Source organism: Cricetulus griseus, chromosome 6 (assembly GCF_003668045.3).
Source record: "Cricetulus griseus strain 17A/GY chromosome 6, alternate assembly CriGri-PICRH-1.0, whole genome shotgun sequence".
NCBI classification, from domain to species: Eukaryota; Metazoa; Chordata; class Mammalia; order Rodentia; family Cricetidae; genus Cricetulus; species Cricetulus griseus.
In genome coordinates this window covers 155,353,885-155,372,056 of record NC_048599.1, presented here as the reverse complement: position 1 = coordinate 155,372,056, position 18,172 = coordinate 155,353,885, and the positions used below count along the sequence as shown (strand labels likewise).

Sequence of the window (18,172 nt, the reverse complement as noted above, 5' to 3'; positions counted from 1 at the left end):
GGGTAAGTGGTTGGGATGTCTTGTATTGCTGCTACTGCAGTCCCTACTGCTAGATTTGGGAACAACTCTCAGTGGTGGGAGGTTGTTGCTGGTCCAGAATGCTTTCATCTAAGCTGCCCGGGGTGTGGCCCCCTCTAGTCCTTTGCTCACCAGCCATCAGAAGGTCACCAGAAACTCCCACTGGACCATCAACCCAAACAGACAACGTGAAAGCCAGAGTCACTCCAACAGATTCCTAAAGATAAATGCTAAACTCTAGAGTGGCAGCAGAGGATGAGTTGGTTTGGCATGCTATGGGGTAAGTAAGCTTGTCACGGAAGGCTAGGGGCAACTCCTAGCAAAGACCTGGAGCTAGGTAGTTGGCACCAGAGCAGGAGTCTACTCATCTACAGAGAAAGGTTCTGCTAGGGCTGAGAATCCTAGCTACTGCCTTTGCAGGGACCCAGCTATCCGGATCTCATGTACCACTCTGCCAGTATACACAGCCTGAAGGCACCCGTGTTAAAAACCAAATCAAAGGCTGTGTGGTGTCTCTGATTCACACCCGCCCCCTCCCTGCCCACCACAGGTCAGTATCCTGTCAGAGTCTTACACCTTACTCCTCTGACCAAGCAGCAGCCTCTGGGCTCCTGCTAAGAGAGTCCTCAGCAAACTTCTGTGGGGGTCTCTTTTTAGAACTCATGAGACCAACCACCTCAACCTCCTTACCCAGAGCCACCAGGGAGGTTCCTCTAGCAAGCTCTTGACTTCTGAATTTGGCCACCCAGCATCTCCCTGGGGCCCCAGGCTCCACACCTCAAGAATGGGCACAGGGTCCTGGGTTGCCCATGGAACTAAGGAAGCAGTCTGACTGAATCTGTAATCATTGCTACAGGGGGCAGAGGTGAAAAGTCAGATCGACATGCCTCTAAGAGGTTTCCTACCTGCTCTGTTAATTTCTAAAATTTCTTCCTGGGCCAGCGGACATGTATCACTCTGAGTACTGTGGTGAGGAGAGTTTACGACAGATTTACAATAATTGGGAGATCCCAGCTGTGGTGGCCGTGGAATATGCTTCTTTTTTTTCTTTGGTAGTTTCTGCTTAGCCATGGCTAAAGAGTAGTACATCCCGAAATTGTTCACGATGACAGGCACCGGCATGGCAATGGTCAGCACTCCTGCCAGAGCACACAATGCTCCCACCAACATACCAGACCACGTCTGAGGATACATGTCTCCATAGCCCAGTGTCGTCATGGTGACCACGGCCCACCAGAAGCCAATGGGAATATTTTTAAAGTGTGTGTGCTCGCTGGCGCTGGGGTCATTGGGCTGTGCCCCTATCCTCTCTGCATAGTAGATCATGGTGGCAAAGATGAGCACACCCAGGGCCAGGAAAATGATAAGTAGCAGGAACTCGTTGGTGCTGGCACGGAGCGTGTGGCCCAGGACCCGCAGGCCCACAAAGTGGCGGGTCAACTTGAAGATGCGCAGGATGCGCACAAAGCGGACGACACGCAGGAAGCCCAGCACGTCCTTGGCAGCTTTAGAGGACAGGCCACTGAGGCCCACCTCCAGGTAGAAGGGGAGAATGGCCACAAAGTCAATGATATTGAGTGAGTTCTTGATGAACTCCACCTTGTTGGGACAGAAGACGACACGCATGAGGAACTCGAAGGTGAACCAGACCACGCAGACGCCCTCGATGTAGGTGAGGAAGGCCTCAGTCTCCGCTTCCCGATAGTATCGCACTTGGGTACCATTTCGAACATTCTCAATTTCTGTCTTGTTCACGATGGGGTTGAAGCGCTCATGGGTCTCCAGACAGAAGGTTGTGATGGAGACCAGGATGAAGAAGAGAGAGGCAAAGGCCACATACTGTGGGCGAGAAACACAGGGTGTCAGAGGGAAGGCTTCCCACTCAGGAGAGAAACCCAGAGTGCCTTGAGTTGGATCCAGGCAGTGCCGCACTAGGAGCCCACCGTGCACAGAGCTCCTCCAACACAACCCAAGCCAACACATCACATTATCCTCCTTGGAGCCTACGGAGTAAGTGCTGCTGCTGAGCCTGGCCAATAAAGCCTGCATCCCTGTTCTTCCAGGTCTCCTTTCCCGCTCGCTGCCAGACAAAACACTGTGATGCTCCAGGGTTCAGCAGAGCCATGAGAGAGACGCAGCCTGGCTACATTGGTGTGGGCTGTCACTAAATACTCTGATGAGAAATAAAAACAAAGGAAAAGAACCAAAAGCTTGTACTGTGTTAAGCCACTGGAATCTGAGGTGTCTGTCATGGTATTTAGCTACGCTGACAGTGACACTGGGACTGAAGTGTACAAAGAAATACAAGGAAACTGCTCTCTCTATTGGAACCGGGCCCCTGGGAGGCTGTATCTATTTCCTTTGACTCTAGTTCGTTTACTTAAAGACCCCCCCCCCACACACACACACACAATTAGCAGCAGGAAGTCAAGTGCCTTAGCCTTAGGTTTGGTTGGCACTGGCACTCCTCCCCTATTCCACATGCTCTGGGAGGCCCAGAATTGCTCGGTTGGATTGACCAAAACCCTGGGGCCTGAAGCCCAACCTGCCAACGGATCTTGCAAACCACATTCTGGACTTCAGGGAGGGGAGAGAAGAGTAGTCAAAGCAGCGTTTTTTAGAATGACAGTAGTCTTACAAGATGCTGCTGCATGCTACCTGAGCCCACAAACAGGAAGAGGCCTGTGTAAGCTGCTTGTTACAGTGCACTGGCATCCTGTTGGCCTAATACCAATGCAATTTTCAGAACCTTTTCTCATAGGCTACTATCAAATGCAATCCATTTGCATCCTTCCAGGAACCTATGCCTCCTTTCCATCCATCCATCCATCCATCCATCCATATATCCATTTTCCTTCCTTTCTTGCTTTCTCTCCTCCTTCTACTCTCCTGCGTTCTGCCCATTTATCTTTCCTTTCTTCCATTCATGCACCCATCCATCTATCCACCATTCTTCCTTCCTTCCATCTCTTTCTTCTATTTTCAAATTGTCCCCCACCGTCCTTATTTTGCTCTTCCCTCCCTCCTTCCTTTTCACTGCCCACCATCCTATGGTTCACCCATCCATCCTTTCTGGCCAGCACTCTTTCCAAGGCAACAGTCCATCTCTTAAGGAGCTCCCTGTTCAGCTTAGGAGGAGGACACACACAAAGGCAGTGCAATGCAGCGTGTTGAAAATATGAGTCCCTGCAGCCTTTGAAGCCCATGGGGCTGAGGAAAGCTGAGGGAAGCAGAATAGAGAAGAGGTCTTCTGACTCCAGGAAGCTCCTCTTTCAGGACCCCGCTCTTCCAGACCAGGGATACGTTAAGGACAAACCAGGAAAGCAAAGAGAAGGCAAAAAAGAAGGGTCATTTTCCTTCGACTCCAGCTCGCCCCGAACTTCAGCCCTTCCAAGTCACCATGCACCCTCATCTGCTATGTATTTGGACCTGGAATCCCTCTGGGCCTCTTCTCGGAGCTTGGCCTTCACACTCTAGACTCCCCAGGGACAAGCCACACTACCCCCTGCTGTGACCCGTGCCACAGCTTTTCCTCTGTACCCTCTCTCAACAGGACCACTACTGTCAAAGCTGGTTCTAGGCTTCAGTCTCAGCCACATGGCTACTGGTCCCAGAGCTGCTCATGCTAGCTACTATGTTATCCACAGGGAAAAGCCCAGGGTCCTCAGCCCGATACACCAGCCCTGGCTGCGCTTGACCTCTCAGGGTCCTCACCCTACATGTACCCAACATTCTTGCTACATGTACCTCTCTGCTACTCTGACGTGAGTACCTCCTCATCCTGGTGGCTTTGCACCCAAGGGTCCTTCTTCTAGAGAGACTTCTGCCCATGTACTCTATGTGGAAAATCCCATGCATCCTCAGTGCCCCATTAATAGCCCTTCCCTTGGGGTGAGGCTCCCACTGGCAACTGTGGTACTCAGGAGGCAGCCTGCCAAGGCACTCCTCAAGGAATCTCTACAACTACCCAGGGAGGCCATGAGTCTGTCTCCAGTGATTGTTCATTAGTGTTTGCAAAGGCTCATGAGAATAGCCCAGACAGGGCACTGATCTCCCAGGAGGGCCACAAGCCCTCAGAGCTCTCTTCTCATTTGTCCCCTTCCAATACTGATCTTCATAGGGACATGGAGGTCCAGGAAAAGGCCAGATCTTATTAAGATTAGCATAGAGATATTGAGGAGACTACTCTGTTGGTACAATGCTTGCCATGCAGACATGAATTCTGGAGTTCGATCACCATAACCCATGTTAAAAGCAGAGCTGGACGGTGGTGGTGCAGGCCTTTAATCCCAGCACTCGGGAGACAGAGACAGGTGGATCTCTGTGAGTTCAAGGCCAGCCTGGTCTACACAGAAAGTTCCACAACAGCCAGTACTGTTACACAGAGAAATCCTGCTTGGAAAAAACAGAAAGGCAAAACAAAACAAAACAAAGCAAAACAGAGTTGGGCACAGAGAGATGGCTCAGCAGTTAAGATCACCTGTTGCTCCTTAGAGGGCCTTGGCTCAATTCTCAGAACCTACATGGTGGCTCACATCTGCAACTTCAGTTCTAAGGAATCCAATACCCTCTTCTGGCTCCACAAGTACCATGTATGCACATGCACATACATACATGCAAACAAACACTTATACACATAAAATACAACTAAGATAAAGCATTAAAAAGGAAAGAGTCAAGTGTGATGGCATGTGCTTGTAATCCCAGAATTGAGGAGCAGGAGCAGGTGGATTTCTAGAGCTGACTGGCCAATCAGTGTGTTGAATCTGTGAGTCCCAGGCCAAGTGAGAGATAGATCCTGTCTCAAAACATAAGGGGATTAACAAAGGAGGATACCAGAAATTAACACACACACACACACACACACACAGAGAGAGAGAGAGAGAGAGAGAGAGAGAGAGAGAGAGAGAGAGACCCATGGTTATCCAAGCTCAAGGTGCAGCCTGTGCCCCAATGCACAAAGAATGGGGGATAGGAGGTGGGAAGCAAGAGCCAGACAAGAACCAGACAGAAGGACTCTGCTCCCAGGAAGAGCCCTGCAAGACTCCCTGACACCTGCTGCCATACACAGGGCCCTGAAGATTTCTGGGTCCATGTAGACCTTTTTGGGGGAACTGTGGAAAAATCTGCTTCTGGCTTGTTGAGACAACCCAGTGTTCTACTAAGCTCAGAGGCTCATGGCAGGGCAGTCAGGGCCCAGCCAAAGCCAAAATAGCACCTCCCTTTGCCCAACCCAAGATTGGGAGGAGAGAGAAAAAACTACCAAAGTTAGGGAACCTACTGTGTGCACCATCTTGGTAGATCAGGTAATCATATCCCTACTGAGTCCAGAAGGAACACCAGGAACAAAGAGGTTTAGGGACAAAACTAAGGCTTCAGAGAGAGGGAGATGAGACAGAGGCCAAGCATTCTCAGCTCAGATGCTGGGCTCTCTCCCCACCATGCTGCCTAAGCTTTGCTCACTGAGAAGCCAGCCTTGGATCAGACCTGGGGGGTTCCATGTTGAGTATGGCTCCCACTTCCCAGACTCCCTAAGAGCAGGCTGTGGTGTTCCTGTAACTGATGAAGGGCAGATGTGATTGTGGCCACAACTGAATAGATCCTAGGCCTTGGTGCCCAGTCTTAGTAGCTCTGGGGCAGAAGCAGTCCTTTGAGGATGGGCCAGTGATTAAAGTACCTTTAATACTTGGGTGGTTCAGCCTGCAACCTACCTATCCTGCATCCTTGCTCTGCCCCTGGTAGACAAGACCTCACAGTATTCAGAGAGCACAGCTAAGGGGGTGGGGGGAGCATAGTGACCATTGGCCCCAGACAGGGAAGCCCAGGACAGCAAGCTCCAGAGCAATGCCGGGGTCATCACCACAGGGCAAGCATTGGGATCTGTGCCAACAGTCACTCACAGACCACAGACTCAATAACCCAGAGTACACACCTAACCACTGTCCTAAGCTCAGACACAAGAGCATAGGCGTGGAGAATACAGCTCAGCACCTGGACCACACAGAGGACATGAGCAGTCCACAGAAACCTTAGCAAGACATGCCACCTCATCCCCACCAGCCACACCCTAGTAGTATGCACACAAACAACTCAAGTGTACACACGCAGAGCAGCCCATGGAGAGAGTAGTGGCAGAACCACGTAGCATACGAACCCCTCCCCACCTCCCTCAGAGAAGATACATAGACTCCAGGCACTTCAGTACAACCACTCTGCCTCTGGCGCCCTCGCTTTCCCTGCAGTTTCTGCTCAACCCTTTGCCCCGCCCCCACCCCTGCGCCACCTTGTCCCCACTAGGGGGCGACTGACTTTCCCACAGCTCTGGCAGATCCAGCCTGCTTTGCCTCTCTGCCCCCTCAGCCTTCCCTGCCGCCCTCAGACTGCCATTCTTGTGATGCTCGCTCCTTTTTCCAGCCCTTCCCTGGAGCATCTGAGCCTCACCATATCCAGGACCAGGTCAGCTGATCCCCCCTGGGACTGTGACCTGAGGACGAAGAGCTCTGCCAGGCAGCCCAAACGTAGTTGTCCCCCAACCTGGCCAGCGCAGTAGCTGCCTCGTAAAATTTAGAGACACTTAGCTACGTACGATAACTTGATGATGCTACACAAACACAAGCTGATAGTTTCTGGCTCTTTTTATTTTTTTTCCAGAACCAAATCACAAACCATAAGACCCACCAATTGTGTTCTAGAAAGTGGTAGTCATAGCAACAGAGCAAGGCATCCCATTTCTATGGTAACCAGGATGGTGAGGCTGTTGGCTGTAAAGTCAGACAAACCTACTAGGGATCTGTTGACTTAAGATGTTTTATAAATCACCAAGTTATTTTTATCACAGCCCCACCCATGAAACCGTAAGTCAGAAAGGCAACCTACTATCTATTAAAATGACCAATATGTGCTGTGATTATTTATAACACAGTAGTCTTTAGGAAATTGTGCTCACCTTTCAGAGATTTTCAGGGGTTCTCTGTGGACATCTGTGTTCCTACAATCTGCACTCCAGGAACAGGTGTCTGGTTGCCACACAGTACAGGGACTGACATGAAAATCTGGCCACTTGCCTGCTGTGTGACCTTGACCAGTCCCCTCTCCCCAAGGCGAAAGTGAGGGATAGACTTGGTTCCTTTTCATGATTCTGAGGGGGATTAAGGTCACAGGCAGTGGGAGCCCACAATGGCTAGCCAGGGGAACGTTGGCCCATGTCCAGGCTTCAGGCCCCCAGAAACTGCAGGTCAGGTTTTCTGCCTAATGCTATCCACTCCATGGGGGTGCACAACATCCATTAGAAGTCAGTGATGCAGAGCAGACAGGACGGCCAACTGTCTCAAATAAATTGTCCATTGAGTTGGGTTTAGAAACTGAATTAGACTCATCAGGACTTCCTTAGGTTGGGCACACTCACAGTGTGCTGGGCTGGCCAGGGCTGAAGGATTGGAAAGCTCATGAGGTCTATCCTTTTAGTTTGTTTCATCTACAGCCTCCAGCATTAAGCCCAGGGAGGTCCCAGTGCTCTACTTGGGTCCTTACTCCTGTCCCTTACTCCTGCTTGCACCTCCTCAGTAGACAGAAGGAGCTCCCTTCGGGGCTCTGAGTTGGTATGAGCTGGGGAGTTTGTGTGCATGGCAGAGTGTGCCATGTTTGGAAAGTCTGTGTGTGGGCATCCAGGGAAGTAACATCAGAGCTGGTGTATGTGTGGTGAAAATGTCACCAGTGTATATGAACTCTAGGCTCAGCAAGCATTTTAAGTGGTGGCTTTGTGTAGTGTATATGGTTTCTGTGTGTCAAAGAAAGGTACTTGGGGAAACATGTGTGAGGTGCATGGATGCATTTATGCGGTATTGGATGGTACACACACACACACACACACACACACACACACACACACACACACACACACGAGCATGCATATGGCTGTGTATGAGATGTGGTATATGTGCATGAGTGTGCACATATATGAGCCATGTATTGTCTATGGTGAGTTTGTGTGCAAGGGAGAGGCATGTACAAGAATAAGTGTGTGCATATTTGGGTTGTAGCATGTGTGCACATGGACAGGCCATCTCTTGGAAAACTCAGAGTCATGGACTGGTGTGTCAATGACCAAGTAGAGATTCAGCCCATGGCCCAGACCCTTTTCCATACCAGAAATGGCCATACCAGCCCAAGGAGAAAGAGACCAAACAAGTTGGTGTGAAGGAAAGCCCCCGAGCCAGAGAGGCACGCCATACATAGTGCGCAATCTTCTTCTGTGCCCTTTCTCCATACTCGCCAGTGTTCTCTATCCAGAGCTAGGCCAGGATCAGGAAAGGTGATGCTCAGGCCTCATAGAACTCAGAAGCCAGGACAGACACCACCCCCACATTAAATCACACTCAGGGACCTATCCTTGGTCGCAACCACACTAGGTCATGCTGATAAACATACTGCAAAGTCCTTTTGAGCTTTGTTAAGTCATAACATGCATAAATCCTTAAAAAGGCTGTTTCTTAAGTTGATTCTATCTCAGAACCATAGAGATGTGGTTATTAGAGACTTAGGACACTGAGACAGAGGGGACCTGCAAGGTTTTCTGTGACAGAGACACAGCCAGGGACAAGGCCTGCCTAAGGCTGAGGGGCTCTTGGGAAGAGCAGGGCAGGACCCACAATGGCCCTGAAGTGTCACTCTAGGCTCTGGTATGGGGTTCTGATCACCACGAGCTCTGGACCTTAGTCAGTGCCCTGCCATCCCACCTTCTTCCGAGTCTCTTGACTCCAAGTGCCCCCTCCTTCTCTTCCCTGGGCCAAGAGAAGCTCAGATCTGTCAAAGGAGGCAGCAGCTGAGAAGAAATGGCACAACCTTGAAGTCAACCAGCCTGAAATTCAGTCCCAGTTCAACTGGGTGGCCTTGATAGTTCCTCAGTCCTTTCCAGGCTTTCATTCCTTGCAGGTGACAATGATGCAGAATAAGACTTCACACAGGAACTAGTGAGATGTTTCATTGGGTAAAGGTACTTCCCATCAAGTCTTACAACCTGGATTTGACCCCTGGAGTACACACAGCTGCAGGAAGAAACTGACTCCCTCCTCCCTCTGAACTCCACATACAAGCTATGGCTCACATGTACACACACACACAATAAATAAAATGCAGAGAGGGGGGGGAGAGAGAGAGAGAGAGAGAGAGAGAGAGAGAGAGAGAGAGAGAGAGAGAAAGTACGTGCAGAAAGACATTAGAATATGTTTACTGCCCCAAGCAACCTGCCCAGTTCACCTGGGCCTCCCACCTGGTTAAACCACCATTGCCCACTGTCGGCATTGGAGCATCTCCCATACAGAAAAGCCTAGCAGCTGACAGTCATTGGAATGGGGGCCACTGAGTTGGGGATCTCCATGGAAACTGAAGTGCAAACATCACCACTATCCCTCCGAGGACCTGATCTACACTCTGCCCATGGGAAATGAACGAGCAGTGAACAAGTCATACAGGGACAAAATCTGATGGGGCCGGCCTTGGTCCCAGTGTATGGGGTCAGGCTGTCTGCTTAGGGCACAGCCTGGGAGATATTTGACAAACCAGGGAAGAGGGCCCCAGGACAAATGGACAGATCCAGACTCCCTGGGAGTGTGGAGAGAGAGCTGGAGTAACAACAGCCCTTTCAAGGATGAATGTGGTGGGGGTTGAAAAAGGTGGGATGGGCAGGAACCCATGTGACAAAGGTGTCAGTAGAGGCTTTGGGGAGGCTGAGAAGTAGCTGTGCAAACACAGAGCCATATGAAGGAACAGGAGCAGAAACGTCCTTTTCAGTTGTGTCCCAGGTGGCTTGGATGTCCCAAGGTCTATTTGGCATGTGGGATTTATGAGACAAGATGAGACTCACACTTCGCATGGCTCTGGTGTTCACAGAAGCACACAAAGAGGGACTGGGAAGCAAGCCATCTGAGATAGCAGAGTCCTGGGCATGGCCTCCCTTTGGTACAAAATTCAAATCCTAGCTCTGCCACGTCTAGTCTGACAACAGGGTGGTAACCTCTGGGGAATTTAGTTGTGTGGTTCTTAAAATGGGACAAACACCTTAGGAACTAAATCACAGTTGAGAGGCAAGGAGAACATGCCCCGAGGCCTGGGACTTCCCAGATTCAGGGAAAAATTATGAGAAAAGCACCAAGACTGCCAGTTCCATGCTCTGTTGAACAAGAGTCAGGCCACAGTTCCTCTTCTAGCACAGCATTTAGGGGTTTGCTTCTCCCAAATACCAGAGGATGGGAAGAAGAGCTACAGCATCAGCGAAAGGGAGAATTGCTGAATTTCATGCCCCGCCCCCCCTAATTTACCTTCCTCCTGTCACCACCTGCCTCCTAACTACACAGGAGCAGGAGACAGGCTCGTCCTCACGAGAGCTGCAGGCACAGTCCTCACAGCCGGCACTGCACGGACCACACTAGGTGTGTACAAGACCCAGTGCTGAGGGCGTGGCCCTTACAGAGTAGAGACCCTAACACTGAAGTAGATGCCAGCTTTCTGCACTGAGTGCCTGACTTGGGACTGGGAGAACTTGGGGCTCAGGGTTAGAGACAAACAAGGTCACAGGATGAGTGGGGACTGAGCCATAGCTGCCTGAGAATTTCTGGCCCAACTCTGGTAACAAGATGAAGGACACCAATAGCCGGGTCTCTAGTGGGCCCGGCTTTTCTGGTGTTCTCTACACACTGATGTATAAACCTCTGCCACCCCCCGAGGCCGCTGGGGAAGATCACTGACCCCAAATCTGAGTTCTCAGCAGCAGGCCAGCTCCCGTCCCACCCCATAGCCCACTTCACCGCATCTCAGCAGCTCCTTTAAGCAGCCAGGTGGCCATGGCCATGTGACACAAGTCATCATGGCTGTGCCCCCATGAATCCATCTGGACGCTCCACCGTGGCTCGAACCTTTGTCAGTCGTAGGCAGGCAGAGTGATAGAGGCCCACGTTCTGAAGACACCTGAGACTCTCCAGGAAAGCATACTGAGGGACAGACAATAGTGACAACAGGTGGCCTGCCCTCACCTTTCCAGCAATATGCCAGACTCAGAAGTACAGCAGTGTTCCACCTGGGGCCTTCCTCAGAAACGAGGACAAGCGTGTCTCCCAGTCTGTGTGCTACTCTTCTGCTTGCTGCCTGAGAACACTGAGTCAGGGGCACTTTTCGGTTCTTTCACATTGACTGCCTGGGAACTCAACTAACCCTTTGCTGCTTTGATCTGTTATCTCTGGAGGTGTGTCTTACATGTGTCACACCTTTTCTAGAGAGAAACCAGACTGGAATAAGATAAACATGAACAAGTCCCCAGATCGGGAATTAGGACCTCCCGAGAGGGCACTTTGTGATCCTCTTTGCTAGTGAGCCTGGGACAGATGTCTCTTTTAGGTGACCACCTGCAATGAGTTACTGACACAGCCACTTGCTCGGCCTTTGGACACCTCCAAGAGAAGTGTTCATCTCTTGCCTAAATCCCCCTCCACCCTCTCCAGCTCTACCCTCTGGAGTGGAAAGAACACATTGCTCGGCCTCCACACAGTGATGACTACACCTAGAGGTGTGGGGACCCACCTGAGCAGGCAGCCTTCCCAGCAGGTCCCCTTCACACTCCAGCTCTGGGCCTGCTGATGCACGCGCAGCCCTCTAGCTCCTCAGAGCCAACCCAGCCACCACTGTATACAGCTCCACTGAACTTCATTGTCCTGACTTCATGCTCAGCAGAGGGCAGGGCCATTCATCTCTCTCTAGGTACCTCTACCCCCATTTTGTAGAAACGAAAATTAAGATTCAACATGCCTGAGACACATATGCCAAAACCCTGTGTACCTCAGATGCGGTGGGAGAGGTTTGAAAACAGTCTTCTCAAAAATCTCTCTGCCTCAGCGCTTACTCTTGACACATCCTTTTCACATCTATCCAAAACTGCCCTTGAAGGGAGACATTAGTCTTTCCACTATGGTGGTAATGGATACAGCCTTGTACCATTTACAACACACCTTTCTAGTTTGAATCTCATGTAAGCAACACACACACACACAAAAACAAACAAAACACTGGGTCATTAGCAGTGTAGTTTCAATTGCCCCCATTCAGCAGATAAGAAAACTGATGCTCTGGGGTTCATGGAAGAGGTAGAAAAGGAGTTTACCAGGAACCCACTAGGGAAACTCTCTCCACTGTCCACTTTATGTCACGTGGGATCCTGACTCTGGTGTGTGTGTGTGTGTGTGTGTGTGTGTGTGTGTGTGTGTGTGTGTGTGTGTGTGTGTGTGGGGGGTGGGGGGAATAAAAGGTGACTCTAGGAGGGCCAGCATGGAGAGGACAGTGGAGTGGACATTGCCTACGAGAGACTTCTAGTGAGTCCCCAAGTGCTGTAAATATCTCTTGGATATTTACAGGGTGTGCAGGACACTGACAACAGGGGAAGCCGTGTCTCTGGCAGGTGAGCTGACATTAAGCATTCATGAGGAGAACAATGCACCTACATATGGTGAAAGGCCCAGAGGGGAGTGTACAGGATATGCAATGGGCCTTTAACAGTCTGTTACAGTGGCTTCCAACAGGAAGCATCAGTTCGCACGGAGGCTGCAGGGATAACCAAGATCAACTGAGGCAAAGAACAGGGCCAGTTGTCCCTGGGGTTCCTGCACTACCAGCTGGCCCTGACCACCCAGTCCCTTCTATTATACTTCTTGGGACCCCATCTCTCCAAACACTCCTTCTCCACACCCTGCTCCCAGCCTCCCAGTTAAAGGGTGCTGCTGAGAGCTGCCTGGCTCCTCTTCTCTGTCTCCCTGCACTTCCCTTGGGCTGACTTCAATTCTGGCTCCCATCAGGAGAGCATCAAACAGCACACTCCTGAAGGCTTCCCTCCAGCCCAGCACTTCCCCTGAATACAGGTCTCCTGTGCCCACCTCCCTGGTATCCCCAAGCGGTGTTCTAGTGGCTCACTCAAGCTTAACCTGGCAGCTAAACTCCTGAACACCCACCACCCTGACAGGCTTCTCTGTCTCCATCCTTCCAGGACATTCTTGCCAAAAGCCTTGCAGTCATCCTCAACATCTCCCTTTCTGTCACACCTCACATTTAATCTGCAAGGAAATCCTGGTTACTCTGCTTAAACCTAGTCCTCACTCTGAGCCCTGCCCACCCCAACTGCTGCCACCATCCCATCCCCATCATCTTTCCCTGTGGCTTGTGGCCACGGTCTCTGGACTCTTCTCCAGTTTCCAACATTTCTGGTGCACACAGCATCCAGATGAACTTCTCAAAGCATACATTCAATTGTGCCATTTCTCTAGTGAGAACGCACAGGGCTCCAGTTTCTCCTGTAGTTTCTCCTGCTTAACCTGAGCCTTCATCCCCCTCCAGGCGCCTTTCCTACCAAGGTGCACTTTGTCCTACCTGCCCACATCTGTATCTTCAGACATGTTCCTCCCGTGTGTTGGACACCCGTCTGCCTTAGGCCCTTCACACAGCTGTGCCCTCTGCCTAGAAGGCCCTTCTCTCAGCATCTCTGTGGTCCATTCCCTTGCCATTGGATGAGGTTAAAATCTGAACCAGCCTCTTCCTTATTCTTTCTTTCTTCCCAGGTAATGCTTACATCATCTTCTAACACACTAATGCCCAAGCCTCACTGAGCTGTGATTTACATACAATAACATTCGCTGGTTTTCACAAGGATGCTAGGTCTTGCAGGTACTGGCCCCACAAATCTTGCCTGGCTCTGCCTTAAGGCCCAACCAAGTTCTCCATTAGTAGGAGAAAGAACCCTACCCCAAACCAGAGGGCACTAATTAGTCACAAACCATTTCTCCATCTGTGGTCATGGGCACACACACATGCTGATTCTTGTGCTTCAGTCCCCTGCCTGCATGTCAGGCACAGCTTCTCCCTGCAAGCTTCTTGGGAAGTGAGCCCTCAATCCTGTCTCCACATGCAGCACACACAATAACCGGTTCACAAGGACTGTTGGACAGTCGGTAGGCTCAGGGACCGAGAGCAGACCCGGGTCTGTACTGGCAACTGGGGTGCTAGCTGATGGTACACCTGTACACAATGGCAGTGGGCATAATCCCTTTCATCGCCTTGACGATGGGAACTGTTGCTACACAAAGACTTCAGTGTCTGTCAGGCATAAGCATGACATGTATTACCCATGGAGGCAGACACAGGTCACCAGGGTACCTTTCCAATGAGGAGGCCGATCTGTTGAAGGTGTTTGTGCTGTCATTCAATGGCATCTGGCCCGTCCATGGGGGCAGAACAGCAATGGAACAAGGAGTCCAAAGCCTGGATCTGGGTGCTCAAGTGGGGACTTCAAAACCTGGGCATCAACATTGGAATCTGGGATGCACAGGGAGGCGATGAGGCCAAGTCTATTCCCAGCATCCTGAGATCACTCAAGGTGAGGAGAGACATGGGCTGTGTGACTCCCAGTGCCACCCACTCCCTCCCACCCCACACCCAGGCCTAGCCCAGACAGTCTGGGCTTTAAAAAGCACAAGGAAATGTCACTTTCCTTTTGAGGAGGTGTGATAGGATGAGATGGCCTGGGCAGTTTAACAGTCGGTTTTTTTCAAAGGTTGGGAACAGTGACAGAGTCTCCAAATCCTAAAGCTTGTTTTGTACCCAGACTGGACCCAAGTCCCTTCTTCAGCAAATGCAACCCTGTCCTGTGCCAAGCCAGAGGCCCCGGTCCTTCTGACATCCATGCAGGTTCTGCCAGGGCCTGTGGGACTCCTGTGTCTGCCCAAGTTAGGAACAGGAGTTGGCCAAAGTTGACTGTGGGTTTGGGGTCCAGCATCCAGCTTCCTGAAGCTCAGGGGCTGCTTCTTGAACAAGCACCACCCACACTAACAGGCTGGCTCATGGATGCTGCCTGGGCTCCTGCCACAGACTGCTGACTGGCCTGAGATGGACAAATGTGGGTGGACACCTCCTGGGAGAAGAAAGCTCTAAGGACATCTGTCCACTCTTTGATGTCGCAGTCAAACATCCAATCATTCAGTCATAAACTAGTATATTGACTGAGCCCCTACTGTGCACATCACATAACCCCTTCAGGAATAATAGATCTCGATCATGCTTCCAACACAGGATTGGGCACATAGTAGGTACTTACTAATAAAGATGAAGACATCCACTATGTACTGACACATTCTGAGTCATGCCCATCTTACATACCTTGTGTCTGCCTCCCCAGCCCTCATGTGTGTGTTGTATGTGAGTATGCATGTCCAGAAGTGCCATGGAGGTCACAGACAGACACCGGGTACTTTGCTTGCTCTTACTCTCCTTATTCCCTTGAGATGGGGTCTTTCATTGAACCTGGAGCTATGCTGGCAGCCTGAAGCACCAGCAATCCTTCCTTCTCCACCTCCCACAGAGCTGGGTTAAAACTACTTGTGTGGCCACACCCATTTATGTGGGTACTGGGAATTCAAACTCAGATCCATCTCCTTGCACAAGTGCTTTTATCCACTGAGGCCACAAAGGAAATGGAGGCTCAAAGAAACCAAGTAAGTTATCCATGATCACTTAACTGGGAAGCAATGATGTAGTCAGGACTGGAAACTCAGCTTTGTTTGGCCCAAGAATGTTTGCTTTTGACCACACTCCTACCCCCAAAAGACATTTGCTGAATGAAAGAGTTAATGAGGAAACATTGTGTGGTGGGTGCAAGTGTGTGTCCATGTGTGCATGGACAATGCTGTGCATGAGTGTGGGAGCATGAGTGTGCAGCTATCTGGGTGTCTGCATGTGGGGCTTTTTTATGGAAAGGCTTCCCCTGTTGTCTTGGTCTTGTGTGTGCAGGAGCTATACTTAGCCACAGCCGTGACTGTAATGAGCAGTTAGCTGCGCACCAGGCACTCACTGGGACCTGGTTTCCCAGGGAGATTGCTGGGGCCAATGTATGTGTGTGTGCAGGGGGGGTGCAGCTTGGTGCTGGGGAATGCTGGAACAGAGCTGGGGGGTGGCTGGAGCTCATATTACTGTGCTTTGTGCAAACTAACAGCCCTAGCTCCCGCTAGCAAAGCATCTTCCATACTGCAGCACCAAAGCCTTCATCCAGGTCCTGCCAAACGCACTGATTGGCCATTCAGGCCCACAGTCCCTTCATTGCCCTTGCTAGGCAACTGAAATAAAGTCCTGGACCATTGCTAGAGTCTGGGGATGGCAGCAAAATGACAAGAAGATGGTAGAACTTAGTCTAACTGAGGTCTCCCTGGGCCTCAGGAAAACTTCATTCTCAGTACCATGTCCCCTGCCAGCAAAGCTGCACTGCACAGTGTGCCCGCACTGCCTACACTGCTCTTCCAGGCTGGCAACCAGGAAAAATAGCCTCCCCCACCCCTTAACAGAAAGAAATTATAGCATGCTCAGCATGTCCTGGGGTCTAAAGGCCAGACACCACTCTCTGATTGTCTTCCAGTGGCTGTGGTGAAGGCAGGGCTGTCAAACACCAGGTGTGTCCTGTTACACAGCTCTGTCTCTAGCATCTCTCCAGCTTGATCATGGTTTTCTTGTTCTCCATCAAGCCCTTTCACCTCTGAGAGTGGGCCAGGCCTTTAAGATCAGCCTCCAAATCCTAGCTGTCAACCCTCTTATTCTACCTATGAGCCCACCTCTGCCTCGGGAAATCTCACTTGCACCTGTGGGCCCCATTGCTCTGCCCTCAAGCCCTCAGTTTCTCTAGGATGCCCATTCTCTAGGATGTTTTCATGTGACAGGAAGCAGTACTTCCTCTTTAGCCCTGAGGGTCAGAAACAGAAATCTGTCCATTCAGACAGCAGGACACCAGATGTCGTCCTCTTGCCTCTGTGTACAAGCAGGGGGCTGAGTACCCATATACACCACACATACCAACTGCCTACACAGATACATACTCACAAGAGATGTATCCACTCATCCTCCCATCTCCCCACCCATCCGTCTGTCTGCCCATCCATCCATCCATCCATCCATCCCTTCATGTCTCCATGTATCTATTCACCTGTTCATCCATCCACCCACCAATACACACACACATATATCTTCCCACTAGCCCACCCATCTATCCATCCACCTCCTTCCCATCCAGCTGTGTTGTATGCCCCTCCTTCTATCCATCCATCTACAGTACTCACACACTCATCTTTTCATTCATTATTTCTTTCATCTGTCACTCATCCAACATGCCATTCTTGACAAAAGGATCACCACATCCCACAGGAGAAAGAGCACAGACTGGCCCAGCTGTGGATTACCTTCACTTTCAAAATAAGACCTGGGCCTCATCTTCTACTAATTACCAACTAAATGGCCTTAGACAAATCAGTTAATATCTCTGGACCTTTTAATTCATTTTTCCTTCATCAATAAAGTGGGCATAATGTCAAATCCTTCTACCTCACAAGACTATTTAGAAACAGATCATATAAACAAAGATCTATTGATTTCCTGGTCTAGTCAGGCACTGCATGGTCTTAGGTGTACTTTGTATCTTTGTGGGTTTCTGTTGAGTCCAAGAAACCTATACCCGCATAGAAGGTTTAGAAGAAGGCTAAACTAAGGAAAGGCTCTCTGGAAGCTCCGAGGACAGAGTAAGCTGTTCCAGAAGTGGAGCTTGGAAGCCCTCCACAAAGGAGGGGCAACCAAAACTTGCCTGCAAGGATGCATCTACAAAAGGAAGTGAGGACGCCCTTGCCACAGGAAACAGAAAGCAAGGGCAGACAGGCAGGCAGGCAGGCAGGGGGGCCAGGAGCTAGGGGAGGCTGAGGAGCCTGTAGGTGAAAAGTGGGTAGGCTGTAAGAACAGAGTGTACAGGATTTCAAGAGTAGTAGCCACCAGGCTTCAGAGAGGCTGAGGACACAGGAAGCCACCATGATTCCTAACTCTCATGAGTGCACTCAAATCCCCAGACTGCTAGAGAGAAAAGAATACATCTGCCTGGTGACAGCCAGGCCTCAGGAGACACAACTCCTGCCGCCCAAAAGGGAAGCTAGTGCCTGGCATTTCTGACCTTTGTGTCACTAAATAAATCATTGATGATGGTGGTTCATGGCCCTGAGGCTGTGAGGCCATCAGGCTTCCACGTTCTGCATCTCTGTGGTTCAGCCAGGGCCTCAATGTATACTGAGGAACCTAAGCCCAGGACCAGCTGATGCTGCCA

General features: G+C 50.7%; 1 protein-coding gene across 1 annotated transcript in view; it reads right to left on the bottom strand.

Annotated features, from left to right (window-relative positions):
• Kcnc1 (potassium voltage-gated channel subfamily C member 1) overlaps positions 1-18,172 on the bottom strand; it is an 89,532-nt gene that overhangs the window by 8,442 nt on the left and 62,918 nt on the right. Inside the window, exon 5 of the mRNA XM_035447115.1 lies at positions 924-1,857. Coding sequence (XP_035303006.1) covers positions 924-1,857 — 934 coding nt within the window. The remainder of the gene's footprint in view (positions 1-923; positions 1,858-18,172) is intronic.